This window comes from Agelaius tricolor, unplaced genomic scaffold (assembly GCF_023055355.1).
Source record: "Agelaius tricolor isolate 1412-34295 unplaced genomic scaffold, bAgeTri1.0.p SCAF_8, whole genome shotgun sequence".
NCBI classification, from domain to species: domain Eukaryota; kingdom Metazoa; phylum Chordata; class Aves; order Passeriformes; family Icteridae; genus Agelaius; species Agelaius tricolor.
This window is the reverse complement of record NW_027269268.1, coordinates 19,686,488-19,698,644: the sequence shown is the minus strand read 5'-3', so window position 1 is coordinate 19,698,644 and position 12,157 is coordinate 19,686,488. Positions and strand designations below refer to the sequence as shown.

Here is a 12,157-nt window from a genome sequence, read left to right as displayed (position 1 = left end):
CAATTTTAAAGATTTTTATTTTGCATGTGCAACTGCATCTTGCAAAGAAACAGCCAAGTAACATTCAAGATTTAATCAACAGACTGCAAAAATCACTTTTGGCAAACTTCTCTGCATCAGCAATGAGATGGCCTAGATACCCTGACAACTCTTCTTTAAAAGCTTTTGTTTCCGTGACAAGTACTCTTCACAGCAGCAGAGATAAGGCATTAAAGAAAACTGATAGGGCAAACAGAGGTTACATCTCTCTTCTTCCTCTCAAAGTGCTAATATTTCTCAGAGATCATCCTTGTCTTCCAGGTATACTACTCTGTCTTTTTCCAGGTGAAAATAATTTTCCTGTTAGATCCATCTGGATCAGGCACACTTCATGGTATAGTTCATGCTGAATCTTTATAAACTTCACTGACATATAACTTATGATACATTAACAAACATACAGATTTACAGATAGTTTTCATTTCTCCACTATCCCAAACTCTCCTGCACACTGACTTTCTTTTCCTGCTTTTCCTTTAGGAAACAACACATGTATGTTGCAGCATGTTGGAAGAAACTTCATGCTGGAGATTTTTTCAATAACTTTGGTAGTTCTCTCTCCACTACAAAACCTAATCTTTTAAAAGTGTTCAAAAGATAATAGTCTGTATTTAAACAGCAAGTTAAAATTGCTCACTCAGCCAAAAAGCACCCACTTACTGAAGTTACAGCCAGACACAAAAATGCCAGTATTACCAGTGTTCTACAAGTAACATTTCTGCCTCTATAGAACTTCTGTAGAATCTTTCACTTGATTTTTTTTTTGTTTATTTTTTGGGGGTGTGCATAAACAACATTACAGCAAGGCCTAATTAAGGCATTAAGAAATATTGAATGCAGTAATGAAAGTTTAGACACAACACAAGGCTAGATCATATCACAAGGTAATTTCTGGCACCCTCTTATTCAGTTGCTATGGAGAATTTCTCCTAGTTATGGGCACCCTGGAGCCCAGGGGCAAATCTGTACTTACACAATTTTCTCAAAGTTTCTTGATCAGCACAGGTGATCTCTAAGGCCCTGAAGTCACTGGTAACTACCACAATCCAATTAACATTTATCTTCTTACATAAGCTTTCTCTCCAGAAGCAGTAGTCTTAGAAGAATCACCAATGCACTGGTACTTCTTGTAATGAGTACTAATAACAATCTTTGAGTATCTTTATCTTTATGCCTTTTAATAAAACAAATGAAAGCAGAAATGTTTGAGAAAGCTACGAAGATACTGAACAGTAGCTCAGAAGTTGCCAAAAAACTCCCTCCCTTTTGCCAATGCTTTCCATTATACTGAATATTGAAGGAATTATTAATAGTAATGGAGTAGGATAATAATGGAAAAAGGAGGACACAAGGCTCCCAATATTGAGGCAGTTTCTGAGTCTTTGAATCACCCCCCTGAAAACCTCTCTCTGTGTCCCCCTTAACTAAGAGGGATGCCCTGACAGGAGCCTCCTAATGCAAAACCTCCCTCTGGCACCCAAAGCTGTGTGTGTGGCCTAGGGCTGTGACAGGAGCCACAGCCACGTGTGCACAAGTGACACACACAGCCTGCATGAGGCCACAGCCAGGAACCAAAGGGATACAGAAACCTCCCTTTGGTGCCAGAACCCAGCACAGCCAGAAGAGGTTCCATGGTGGGTCAGCACTGTGAGACAGCTCATGCAGAGGCTCCATGGCAGCGTTGTTAACAGCAGATTTGCTGAACACAGGCTTGTTTGGGTAGCTTATCTGCAGCCACTCCTGTCAAACCTTCTTTTGCATTGATATCCTTGCCTCCCTACTGCTCTTTGAGGACATATCTGATCCCAGATCTGATCCCATGGCTGCTCTCCACCAGGGACTGAAAGAGCCCCTGGATAAAGTTGGCAAACAAGTCTACTCCTGAAGTGTTTTGAGGAAGCTCAAGAAACTACATCTGTTTTAATGGGTGTAAGAACCATCAACCTGGGGGAGAAAATGAGCATTCTTAACCTCTTGCAGCTTTAAAAAAAATGTATTTATCCTAAACAATACTGCATTTAAAAATGACCCATTTAATGTCAATGGGAGCTTGAGCCTCTCAGGAATTTATTCAGGGTGACTGTTGGCTGACAACCAGAGGAACACTGAGAACGCATACTAGACAGGAAGGTGCTTACTAGTAGGAGAATAATTCCTTTTCCAAGGACTGACAGTAACCAAACCTCCAGATAACCTGTAAAAGTCAATTAGGTTCTGCACCAGTGCATGATGAGTCAGCTAGAGCAACTGCCCTGACAACACCTCTGGGTGGAAATAATGGAAATACTTTCCTTTTTCTATTGATACCAGTCAGAAATTGTGCTCTCAGTAAATTCATTTGCTGCAAACCAAGGAAGTCAACAAGTAGCCATGTTTTGGACTCATTCTATACCATAGTGGTTTTTTTTTTCCTTGAACAGGGAAGCAAGCACCCAGAAACTATCCAGATAAAGATGTATGAGCAATGCAGCATGATAAACTATGCATGATGTACTTTAAATGCCAAGAGTCAGGGCAATCAGTCACATGAAATAATGCCTCCAAACTTCTAATGAGCGAAAAGGAGGCAGATAATCTCAATGGAGATCCATTACAAAGCTGTTAAAGGTCAGCCTCTGAATTCACAAGAAGTTATATATTCAGGAGTGGCACACAGGTGCTGATGCAGCATCAGTGCTGATTTACCTGAGCTCACTCTGAGCAGGTATTGCTGGCAGTGCACACCAACTCCAGCTGTGGCCACAGATAACCCCTCAGCAAATGGTGTAGAGCTTTCCATCAAAATAGGCATTCCACCACATGTAACACCTGCCTGCCACAGTGGAGCATCCTGGAACAAGGGAAATGACCCTCTCTTTGGAAATGGAGATAAAAGAGAGGCAATTCTCTTTACCACCCAAACTGTGGTTTCAAATTCAAGGTTTTGAACACTGTGAATCATTGCTTTCCTTTTAATATTTGCCCTCAAGACAAAGTTTCACATAATTCACCCACTGCCTTCATTGCACAGAACTGCTTCCATGCCTAAGAAACAAAAGGTGAACACTTTCTACCACCTTTCTTTTACAGACTTGTGATCGTTCAGCCTTCGACCCAAAGCAGCCAACCAGGAGAGTAAACACACTTCTCCACCAATAGCAATGATCCTACCAAGAAAATGAACACATTCCTTACTTCATCCTGCACTTCTTAGGTTGCTAGCAGAGCCCCTACATCATTAACTTTTACAAAAGTAGCTATTGACAGTTCTGCTTGCATGGTTTTGCAGAATAACATATTAATTTTCCCACAAGTTAACAGGTATATTAAGAAATCTGAGGTGTAAAAACCCCATTATCTAGCAGCGAAGTGCTTCCTTCCCTAGCATTCAGTTCATGTAATAAAATCTTTTAGATTATAAATTTTATAACATATAATGATGCCTGAAGAAAGCTTTCTTTTCAAGTTTAAAGAGAAGTATTGTTTGCTTCCTCTGCAAACAAGCATCCAGATTAAAAACAGCCCTTCACATGAGAGACTGATCTCTTTGCAAGGCAGCAACTTGCAAGAATATAACTGAGAAAGAATTATTTTACTTTGTTCACAGAGAAACACAAATTATTTTATCATTATGGGGACTAGGAGAAAGTAAACAATACTGCTCATTAGAAGATATAGAAGGACAGGTTTATTAGAAAACTTTATTTTTAGAAACATGAATATTTTTTCCAGTTCATTAGAGATTTCTGGGAATGCAATAAATGAATAAATTCAGAGAAGCTGCAAAGACTTGTATTGAGTGGAGCTTTTATATAGTGACCACCGACCCTTATTTCTGTAGTAACCTTTTATTTTTTTGGCTATTTATATTTAATTTTTCTACATTTCAGTAGTCAAGGATTAAAACCCCCAAAATGTAAAGGAACTCAGACATCCATCCCATGCTTTATCTGCTCATGACCTGTCAAAGTTTAACTGGCTAGACAGTTTGCACATACAAACTCCAATAATTTTATTGGAAAGAAGCAAGGAACAGATAATTAATTATAAGGAACACTAGGCTCTAAACATCTCACCCAGAGCACTTCTTAATATACTTCTTCATTAATAGAGCTGTTTTAAGTTTTGCTTCCCGTGTAACATTTACTTAATAACTTGCAGTCAAAATACAGAAATATCCTAAGGCATATTAAAATACACAGTTATGTTCAGAGGCATACATCTGCCTGTAAGGAATTTAATTAGGTTTGTATTATATAATAAGTGGAATGGGCATGAACTAACAAAAGAGGAAGAAAATGGGCATGAACTGATAAACACAGGAATGAAAAGACCAACATATTCAAGTGCACAGAAGTACAGTCTACTGTACATGAACAGGAATTAAATTCTTACCTTTGTTATTGTATACATCTAAATAGTTTGGTGCTGAAAAAATTGTGATTAGCGAAGGGAAGCCTGTTGTTTGGCTTTTCCTGTACATACGATACCTAAGAAGAAAGAGAAGATACTCATTACTACCCAGTGTTGAATGTCCATTTGTCACTGACCACATTCAGTGCGAAAAATGCCCAGTGCATTAGGGCTCTGGCTTTTAACACCTGCCAAGACTGAAAAACACATACATGAGCTACTTAAAAGCCACAGGAAAGAAGTATTTCCTGCAGATTTTCTCATTATAACCATTTGACGTGACCAGGAATCCATGCTTGAAAGTGGTGTGTCTGTCTGAAATTCAGTGAGCCAGAGGTGGGATTTGTTGTGAATTTGCTCACTGCCCAGGACATCGCCAGACTTTCCCTCTGGGGGACTGTGGGTGAAGCAAGCACCAGCAGGTACCTTGGCAGGGTCCTGCCTTCAGAAGGGAACTGGGTGTCCCCCATGACCCTCCTGCTGCCTGCCTTCTCCAGGCATAGAAGCCATGGCACGGCCAGGGCATGTGGAAGGGGTGAGAAGGGAAGGGGAAATGGGGCATCTGATACTTTCAGTGCTGTGTCTAATCTTATCCACTCTATCAGCCAGTTTATTAATGTCTGTGTGTTTTCATTACCTAACCTTACTGCCTCATGAAAAATACGAAGCTCATTGGGCCAACAAATAAGCACTAAACCTGCAAGTAATTGGAAAGAAAGCAACCAAACAGTACTTAGACACAAGTACACCAAACACTGCTCTTTAGTCCTCAGCTACAAGAAACCTAAGAATTCAGCAAACATCCACAAAAGTTGCACTGAAACTGTTGTATAGTTTAAATGCAATCTTTTCCACAAAATTTTAATTTTCACCCTTTACTGGAAAGCAATACAAGAAAAAAGAAATCTTATTACCCTTGAGTATTCCATGCTAGGTATTTCTGGCATAGTAATAGCTTGCTTTTAATTGCATTACCATATGGAAGTCACAACAATTCAAACATTCAGAATAGTTTTTAATATGCATAGTGAATATTGAGCTTATTCCTACAATGCCACTAATTTATCTTTTATTGCTGTTCAAGTTGGCTAAAGTTTTTACCTCCAAACAAACACAATAATAATTTAGGCATGATATGCAAAGCTATTTATTCAGATTCCAATCCTTCATTAATATCTCACAAGTATGGTACACTTCAAATAAGAGGAATTTTTAAAGTAATTTTTTCAAAGCAGCACAAAAAATTCTACCTTTATAATGACAATAGTTTCATGGGGAACCATCAACACTACCTGATGCTTGACCTGGACTGTTTTTGCATTCAATGGCTTAGACTTCTTGAATTCATTAATGATACCCCTGCAGAAAAATTTATGTGCCTATACAGTTCCATAATTTTTATTTTTTTTTATGAAGTATAAAACCAGTAGACCCAAAAGTTTTAGGTAGCTGAGAAAGTCCTAAAAGATGGCAGTTCTGGCCTTTGTGAGCCAAATCACTTCTCTGGCATCATGGCAATCAGTGTGTAAAAATACTCTGGCATATTTGCAAACCTTTTTCTGAAATGAATTTGTTTTTCTTTACATGTCTGGCATTGTTTGGCATCAAAAAATTTTGGTCATTTTAAATTAGTTAAATACACTAAGGCTAAGTAAGTGGCATTTATAAGAATTCATTAAATTTTGTAACTCACTAATAATAATGTAAAAGACATTATAATGCCAGTGTGTATTTTTGTAGCATTAGTAAAAAGTGAGAGCTGTTGCAACTTATATATTCCAGTTCATTCTCACTCATCTGCTCTTCCTTTTTGTGCTCTGTTTGGGAATGGTAAGCCATTATACATAATGAGTATTATTATTGCCCCCTCTCCACACATACTTACCCAGCATCCTGGGCTTCATGAGCTCGAAGTATGGATAACAAGTTATTGTGCTGTAGGAATTCACATACAGCAGGGTAACTGTTAAAAAAAAAAGTAATAGCACCTGTTAAGGCATTATCAGAAGCAGCACAAAGAACTCTATAGCTTTCAAAAAATGTATCATAAAGCATGCATCATCCATGAAATTAGCACCTGCTCTGCAGGCAGATTTCAGTAGAGACAATATCACCAGCAGTGTCTTTTTAAATCCCCCCCCATAACTGCTTGGAAAGGAATGCAAGAAACTCATCCATTACATAACAACAATCAGCCAATGGCTTGTCAGGAAAAAAAGGTACTTTCTTTTATTCATCTAAGATTTAATGTATTCTAAAAAAGCAAAATGTAACACAGCAGTTGCTTGTAACAGAAAACTTCACCCACTGACTACTGTATGCAGTGGCTGCTTATGGACACCAGAAAATAAGGTGGTTAAGTGGAAAGAAAAGGAAAGAGAGAAAGAAGAAAGGAAAATCGATCCTCAAACTGGGAATGTTTATCTTCCTGAACTTTATCTCCTTGAGAAATAAATTATCTTTCCCCTTGGCAACTTAAAATCCTGTGACTTCTGAAACCCCAAAAATGTGTTCACTGAATATATCTGTGCTAAACATACTGAGCAAGATAAAAAAAAAAAAACAAACAAAAAACCAAAAAACCTCAAGTATACAGTACACAAAAAACTGCTGTCCCAGGCATGGTTTCATGGTTTCACCTTAAGTGGCCACCTGCAATCAGTTAACAGCCCCCTCAGTTTCTAATTTCATGCATGAAAAAGATGAAAACTTACATACCCCTCTCCCCCAATCTAATACATCATCTTCCTTTAGTTTCTCCAAGAGACATGATACTACTTGCTTCCAAACCTTTCTGAGTATTTTGGAACTGAAATGTCATTGCAGCTAGAAGCTACAAACCCAGTGGAATGCTGTATTGCTGTTTCTGGATTTAAGCTTCCTAGCATGTATTCTCAGATGCAGGTCTGGTATTTGGAATTGTTTAAAAAGATTGCCATTATAAAACAATTTCAATTCCCAAATTATGTGGGGTAATGTTTTGGCAACTACAGTGATCTCAAATGCTGACAGGCTGCCATTCAAACCACTGGCAAACGAGAACTGATTTGCATACATTTCTTTTCATAATTAATTGTGACTAAATGCAGACTTATGGTACATTTTGTTTAGAAATTTTTACATTAACTTCTGAAAACTGGGGTCTATCATGAAAATCTGATAGACAGTTGATTATGTTCATTATCAGTGCAGCTGCTCAAAATGGCTAGGCTATTACATTTTTTTCCTCCATAGTATTCTTTTCATCCAGTGTTAAGTACTGCTTTTAAAGAAGACATAATGAAGTGGTAAAAAATGCTCCTAAATAGATATGATAGGTTCTTCTTTCCATTTCAAGTACAAAAGTAGTGGAGTTTTTTATTGCCTAATTATCTTGTTCTTCATAAATTTGTGGAAAATAAGAATTCTGCTAGCAGAATTTGGCAGATTCTACAGGGCCCACACCTACAATAGCAGAGGTGTCACAGTGCTCCATGCAAATTTACGAAAAAATAATTTGCCTGCCTTCTTTTTTTACAAGTGAATAGCACGGGACCTTCAATGTGCCAGCTGCCCTATTACCCAGAGCACCACAACCCATGAGCAGTCTATCAGGATATTTTATTTTGAAAAAGGCAAAGCAACTTGCAAGCATTTTTCTTGAGCTTCTTGTTGAAGCAGAGGCTGGGGAGTAGCAAACTTTGCATCATGTGCAGCTATTACATATGCTATCCTGCATTTCCTTAGTATGTTAGCTTTAGATTAAACCATGTTACTTAACACAAAAATACATGTCCTAAAAAGCAGGTAAAAATAAAAAGTCACACAAAGAGCCAATAAAACAGACATTATGGCAGAAATAATCAAAACCAAAATTCTACAGAAATTACTTCTGCTTGGAAATCTTTTTTCAAATATTTTTTATTAAAATGACTGACTTGCAGTCAAATTCCCTACTAATTTTTCAGAGTGCTACCCTTCCAGAAACCCCTTCCTCCTCGCCCTGCTTTGCAGAGCCCAGACTGTAACTCAGATGAGCCAGAAATAAAGCAGTTGGCCAAGAGGGAAAACAAACAAACAGAAATCCCCCACGCAACAGGCTTTTCCAGAGCGCCCCAGCCTCCTGCCTTCATGTGTCATGCTGAATCACGGAGGAGCGGTGACTCACAGAGAAAACAAAACACCCCTCTGCTAAGCTAGAGAGATGCTATTCCCCATGGAGTACGTGACTGATATTCCCTACTTGGGCATCTTCTTTCATTAACATGCCTCATGCATACTTTACTAGTTCTGAGGTCTCTTTTGCATGATATCTGATTACTTCTGGCAGTTTTCAAAGAGAAGCAATACTTTGCTAATATGAACCAAAATGGCAAATGTTTTCAAATTGTTTTTCCACCAATAACTGGAAAAAATAGATGGAATCAACATAGTTTTTTTTCATGCCCCCTCATCATACCATTAAAAGAGAGGCATAAGCACTTTCAAAAGAGAACATTCAAATTTAGTTCAAAAAGCTTCTGTAACATTACATGCACATATAAAATAGGTTTCCTGCAAAATCCATTGGCCTTGCACTTGAGTCTCCAAAGGCAAATGCTTTGTTGCTGTGCTGTTCCCTAAGCAACTCTCAGAACATCCCTTTCCACCAGCTTTTCCTTGCTCTTAGCTGTGCTGTCTGCAGAGCTGCACTGGGAAGTGGAACGGGGCACTGCATTAGAACAAATAAACACATCTTTTTTTGCAGAGTCGTTCTTCCAGAACTGGATGCTTTCCCAGGTCTGATGGAGCACACAAGCAATTCTACTAGTACATCTGGGCCGACAATGTGAGGGTAGCAAGAGCCCTAAAAGCTTCTGGTCTGGGAGAAAGAAGAGTAGAAAAGTGGGCAAAAGTATCTGTTAAAAATGCTATCACTAAAAAAAAAAAAAAAAAAAAAAAAAAAATCATGCAACTGTGCTTCCCACCCTGAGCTGAAAACACACTACAGTCTTCAAAAGCTTTCAGCAGGTATTTCTTTAATCTTTGCATACTGACAAACTTAACTTGCATGTCAAGTGCACCACTGAAATCATTTGCTTGTAGGGCCAAAATTATAACTCTACTCCAGAGTAGAGTTCAACCATCTGCAAGGTTGAACCATTTCACTGCTATCCAAGGCTGGAAAGTGTTTCTTGAACAGCTCCAGGCAAAGTGACCCCAGCAGCTCCCTGGGAAGTCATTCCAATGCCTGACCACCCCTTCAGTGAAGGGGTTCTTCCAAGCGTCCAACCTGTTTCTTACAAAATTGCCTGAGAGTTACTGTACCACTAGCTTATGAAATAAGTGCAAAGGGTCATTGGCAAGATCAGTACAAATTAAAAAGTGTAAATAAATATTTGCTAGAAAAATTCAAGGCAAGAATTAGGTAATTTGGTAAACAGGAAAACTTCTTTACTGGCTGGATCAGCTGAAAAACTATGTGCCTGTGGGTCTAATATCACTCGGGAACAAATTAATTCCCTCTTGTTTATAATATACTCTGAACACATTATTTTGGGTATGGATGAAAGAAAAGCTTAACTCATACTAAAAGAACAATTTAAACAACCAGCATTCCATTAATGATTTCTACTTTTTCACAAAATTGCATCAAACATGACCAGGACTACAAAGGAGGTACAATTTTAAACTTCACATAGGGAAAATGAAATCCCATCCCTATCACTTTTTGTTCTCTTTAAGGTACAGAAACTTTAATATATTTTCATTAATTCCTTATATTCCACAGTAAACATTTCACTCTGGCATTGTGCTAGTTTGACAATCCACAGTACAAAATACTGCTAGATGCTAAAGGTGCGCACTAAGCGTTGACTCTGAGCGCTTCTGAAAAATCAGACTATTCTTTCCATCTCTAAATGACAGGTTATGCCTATGGTTTCAAGATCTGACATTTTACACCTAGCCACAGCAGTTTCAAGAACTCTTACATAAAGGGACATTTCTTGAAGAAATACTGGATCAGTTTGAAATTCAATAGGCTGTATGAGAATGATCACGTAAGAAATGCAGTGAGAAGCTTGTCAGACTACTGTAAGCTACAGTCTTTACACTTTCTCATAGAAATGGCCCAACATTTCAGATATGGGTTTTGGCTAAATGCAGAGGATTTTGTGCACTTCTGAGATGGAAGGTCCAGTTAACATGGTGCATGCACAGTTAGAAAGCCACATTACTGTTATTTTCCTCACAGCATCTTTGTATTAGGAAATAACTTGAACTCAGAGCAAAGTAACTTGCAACTTGTCATTATAAGTTGCAAGTAATAAATATTTTATTTATTTTATTTATCTGTAATAAAAATTATTTATTACAGATATTTCCTGCAATTGATTAGGAGACCTTAATCAGCTAGAAATTCTTTCACTTATTCGCAGGCATGACCAAAATCTTCCTGACTTCATTCAAAATTCTCATTGCTATCTTTTAACTTCCCGTTCTAGAAATGACTGAAGAAGCTTAAGAAATTTTATTCAGTGAAGAATAAACACAGTCATTCTATTAACAGGCATTCTTGAAGGAGGACTGAGTATTTCAGTCCTTCCTTTACAAGCCTGTTCAGGGAAATTTGTTCCTTTACTCAGGAAGTAACTAGAAAAGGCAAGGAAAATTAGACATTCTACACTGATGGGATACCTTTTATACCAGGTATTATTATTAGGCAAGCAATTAGTCATCTTCCAGGGCAACTAGGTACTTCTTTGAAAAGGAATGCTTGCCTTCATATAAACTCAGATAACATGATTCCAAGCTAGCCTTCTGACTCAGTCATCAAGCAGTTATATGTCCCTCACATGACCTGATAATTAGCTGTCTTCTGAATAGTTCCTCTTCTCCTGAAAATGCACTTTTCTGAATACGCATCAGGACAGAGTCTAGGTCTGGTACATTTTCTGGAGGAAACTGATAGATGCATTTAAGAAATTTTATGGCAACCGTATGGAGCAGACCTCTGAAAAAAACGCCAACCTAAAATCTAGAACTTTTTCCAGTATATAAACATCCCTGTATTTAAGCACAAGCCAAATCTGCCAGGCTATTCATGAGTGGAAATCACCATTGTGTGCAATGCCTGGGAGTCACAGGTACACTCCAGCATTTGCTGCTGCTGCTGAGAGGATAAGCAATGATTTTACTGCTCAGTCATAGCCCATTTGTTTGCAGCAGTGTGCCATCCCTTTCATGATGATCCCAAACACACCCATGGAGCACCTCCCAGATGTCACAGACCCGAGTGTGGCTGCCGGAGCTGCCCACCGGAGGCGGGAGCCAGCGGCCCAGGCTGCAGAGCCAACTGCTCTGCTCTTCACTGGCCCCATGCTGCACCAACAGGGCTCTGAGAAGGGAGCCAGAAATCTCATTTTTGAACATCAAACCATCTGCCACCTTCCTGATAATGTCACCAACAAGGAGGTTGATTCCAGCGGCTCTGTCACCTGGTTTTTGGTGGAAGCCCTTGAATTACTTTTGACATGTTACTAAACAGCTACAGTCAGTGTTCAAGGGGAGATTTTCTAACACAAGTGAAAGAGTTGGATTCCTCCCTTCCTCCGAGTTTGCTGAGAAAACGTAGATTTGTGTAACTAGCATGGGCTGAAGGAGAAATGCTTCACTTCAAAAAGTTCAACAACCTCTTAACATTTCAATAACATCTTCACGTTTCTCCTGAACAAAAACCTTTTTTAAATTAATATTTCACTGAATA

At 38.6% G+C, this 12,157-nt stretch overlaps 1 protein-coding gene across 2 annotated transcripts in view; it reads right to left on the bottom strand.

The window, feature by feature from the left end:
• Nucleotides 1-12,157, bottom strand: part of PPP3CA (protein phosphatase 3 catalytic subunit alpha) — a 171,174-nt gene that overhangs the window by 25,636 nt on the left and 133,381 nt on the right. For both annotated transcript variants that reach the window (XM_071431847.1, XM_071431848.1), the window contains exons 7-8: nucleotides 6,317-6,394; nucleotides 4,414-4,508 (exon numbers count right to left, since the gene is read on the bottom strand). In XM_071431847.1, the coding sequence (XP_071287948.1) occupies nucleotides 4,414-4,508; nucleotides 6,317-6,394 (173 nt within the window). The remainder of the gene's footprint in view (nucleotides 1-4,413; nucleotides 4,509-6,316; nucleotides 6,395-12,157) is intronic.